This window comes from Manacus vitellinus, unplaced genomic scaffold (genome assembly GCF_001715985.3).
Source record: "Manacus vitellinus isolate BGI_N305 unplaced genomic scaffold, ASM171598v3 scaffold_143_pilon, whole genome shotgun sequence".
Taxonomy (NCBI): domain Eukaryota; kingdom Metazoa; phylum Chordata; class Aves; order Passeriformes; family Pipridae; genus Manacus; species Manacus vitellinus.
The window spans coordinates 163,982-165,357 of record NW_021939025.1 but is presented as its reverse complement, the minus strand read 5'-3'; the positions used below and the strand labels follow the sequence as shown (position 1 = coordinate 165,357).

Here is a 1,376-nt window from a genome sequence, read left to right as displayed (position 1 = left end):
GTGGCCATGACGGGGCCAGGTGGCTCTGGGGACGTGTCTTCTCGGTGGCATGGCTGTGGCATGACCCAGAGACTCTGGGGACATGTCCTCGGGGTGGTGTGGCTGTGGCATGACCCAGAGACTCTGGGGACATGTCCTCGGGGTGGTGTGGCTGTGGCATGAGTTGGTGGCACTGAGGTCATGTCCTCGTGATGACATGTGCATGGGGTGGCCTGGTGGCTGTGTGTCCTCATGGTGACAGGACGTGGCATGATCTCGTGGCTCAGGGACACATCCCTCTCATGCCAGGGCCACAGCATGGCCAGGTGGCTCTGGGGACGTGTTCTCACGGTGGCCTGGCCATGGCATGACTTGGTGACACTGAGGCCACGTTCTCATGGTGACAATGGCCATGGGGTGTCTCGTGGCTCTGGGGATGTGTCCTCATGGTGACAGGGTCATGGCATGGCTGGGTGGCTCTGGGGACATGTCCTGATGGCCTGGTGGCTCCCATGGTGGCCTGGCCGTGGCACTGAGCCTGTGTCCTGGTGGCAGGGGCCGGCTCGGGAGATGTGGGGGTGGTGATCACGGACCCCCAGGGCCGGCGGGACACAGTGGAGGTGATGCTGGAGGACAAAGGGGACAACGTGTTCCGCTGCACCTACCGGCCTGTCCTCGAGGGGCCACACACCATCTGTGTCACCTACGCTGGCACCCAGATCCCCAAGAGCCCCTTCACCGTCAACGTGGCTGAAGGTGAGACGCCCCCGCCGGGTCCCCATGTGGCCCCATGGCACCCACTGGTGACCAGAGTGGCCCCATGTCACCCATCAGTGGCCCCACAGCACCCACTGGTGACTGTCATGTCTCCAAGGCAGCTATTGGTGACCACAGGGGCCCCATGGCACCCAGTGGGGACTGTGGTGGCCCACAATACCTGTCAGTGACCACAGTGGCCCCACAACACCCCTGTGGTTGCCCATGGCCCCAGGGATAGCCCTGTGGCCCCCTCAACCCCCCAGGAGGGCCCTCTGGTACCCCTGTCCCCAGGGTGTCCCCAGGGTGTCCCTGTGGCACCCATCAATCCCAGGGTGTCCTCAGGGGTTCCTTGTGCCCCTGGGGATCCCATGGCACCCCCCTGTCCATGGAGTGTCTCCAGGGTGTCCCCACAGGCACCTTCCAGCCCTGGGGACCCCATGGAACCCCACTGTCCCCAGAGTATCCCCACTGTGTTCCCATGGGCTTCTTACAATTCGGGGACCCCCTCCCCTCCCTGGAGTATCTCCAGGGTGTTCCCATGGGCATCTTCCAGCCCTGGGGACCCCCTACCCCTCCTTGTCCCTGGGGTTGTCCCCAGGGTCCCCCCGGTGGGTTTTGTGGGTGCTAACGGGGGTCTC

At 64.4% G+C, this 1,376-nt stretch overlaps 1 protein-coding gene across 1 annotated transcript in view; it reads left to right on the top strand.

Annotated features, from left to right (window-relative positions):
• Positions 1–6: 6 nt before the first annotated feature.
• The window catches only part of LOC103761803 (filamin-C-like), a 40,576-nt gene continuing 39,206 nt past the window's right edge, over positions 7–1,376 (top strand). The window contains exons 1-2 of the mRNA XM_029958164.1: positions 7–19; positions 517–735. Coding sequence (XP_029814024.1) covers positions 7–19; positions 517–735 — 232 coding nt within the window. The remainder of the gene's footprint in view (positions 20–516; positions 736–1,376) is intronic.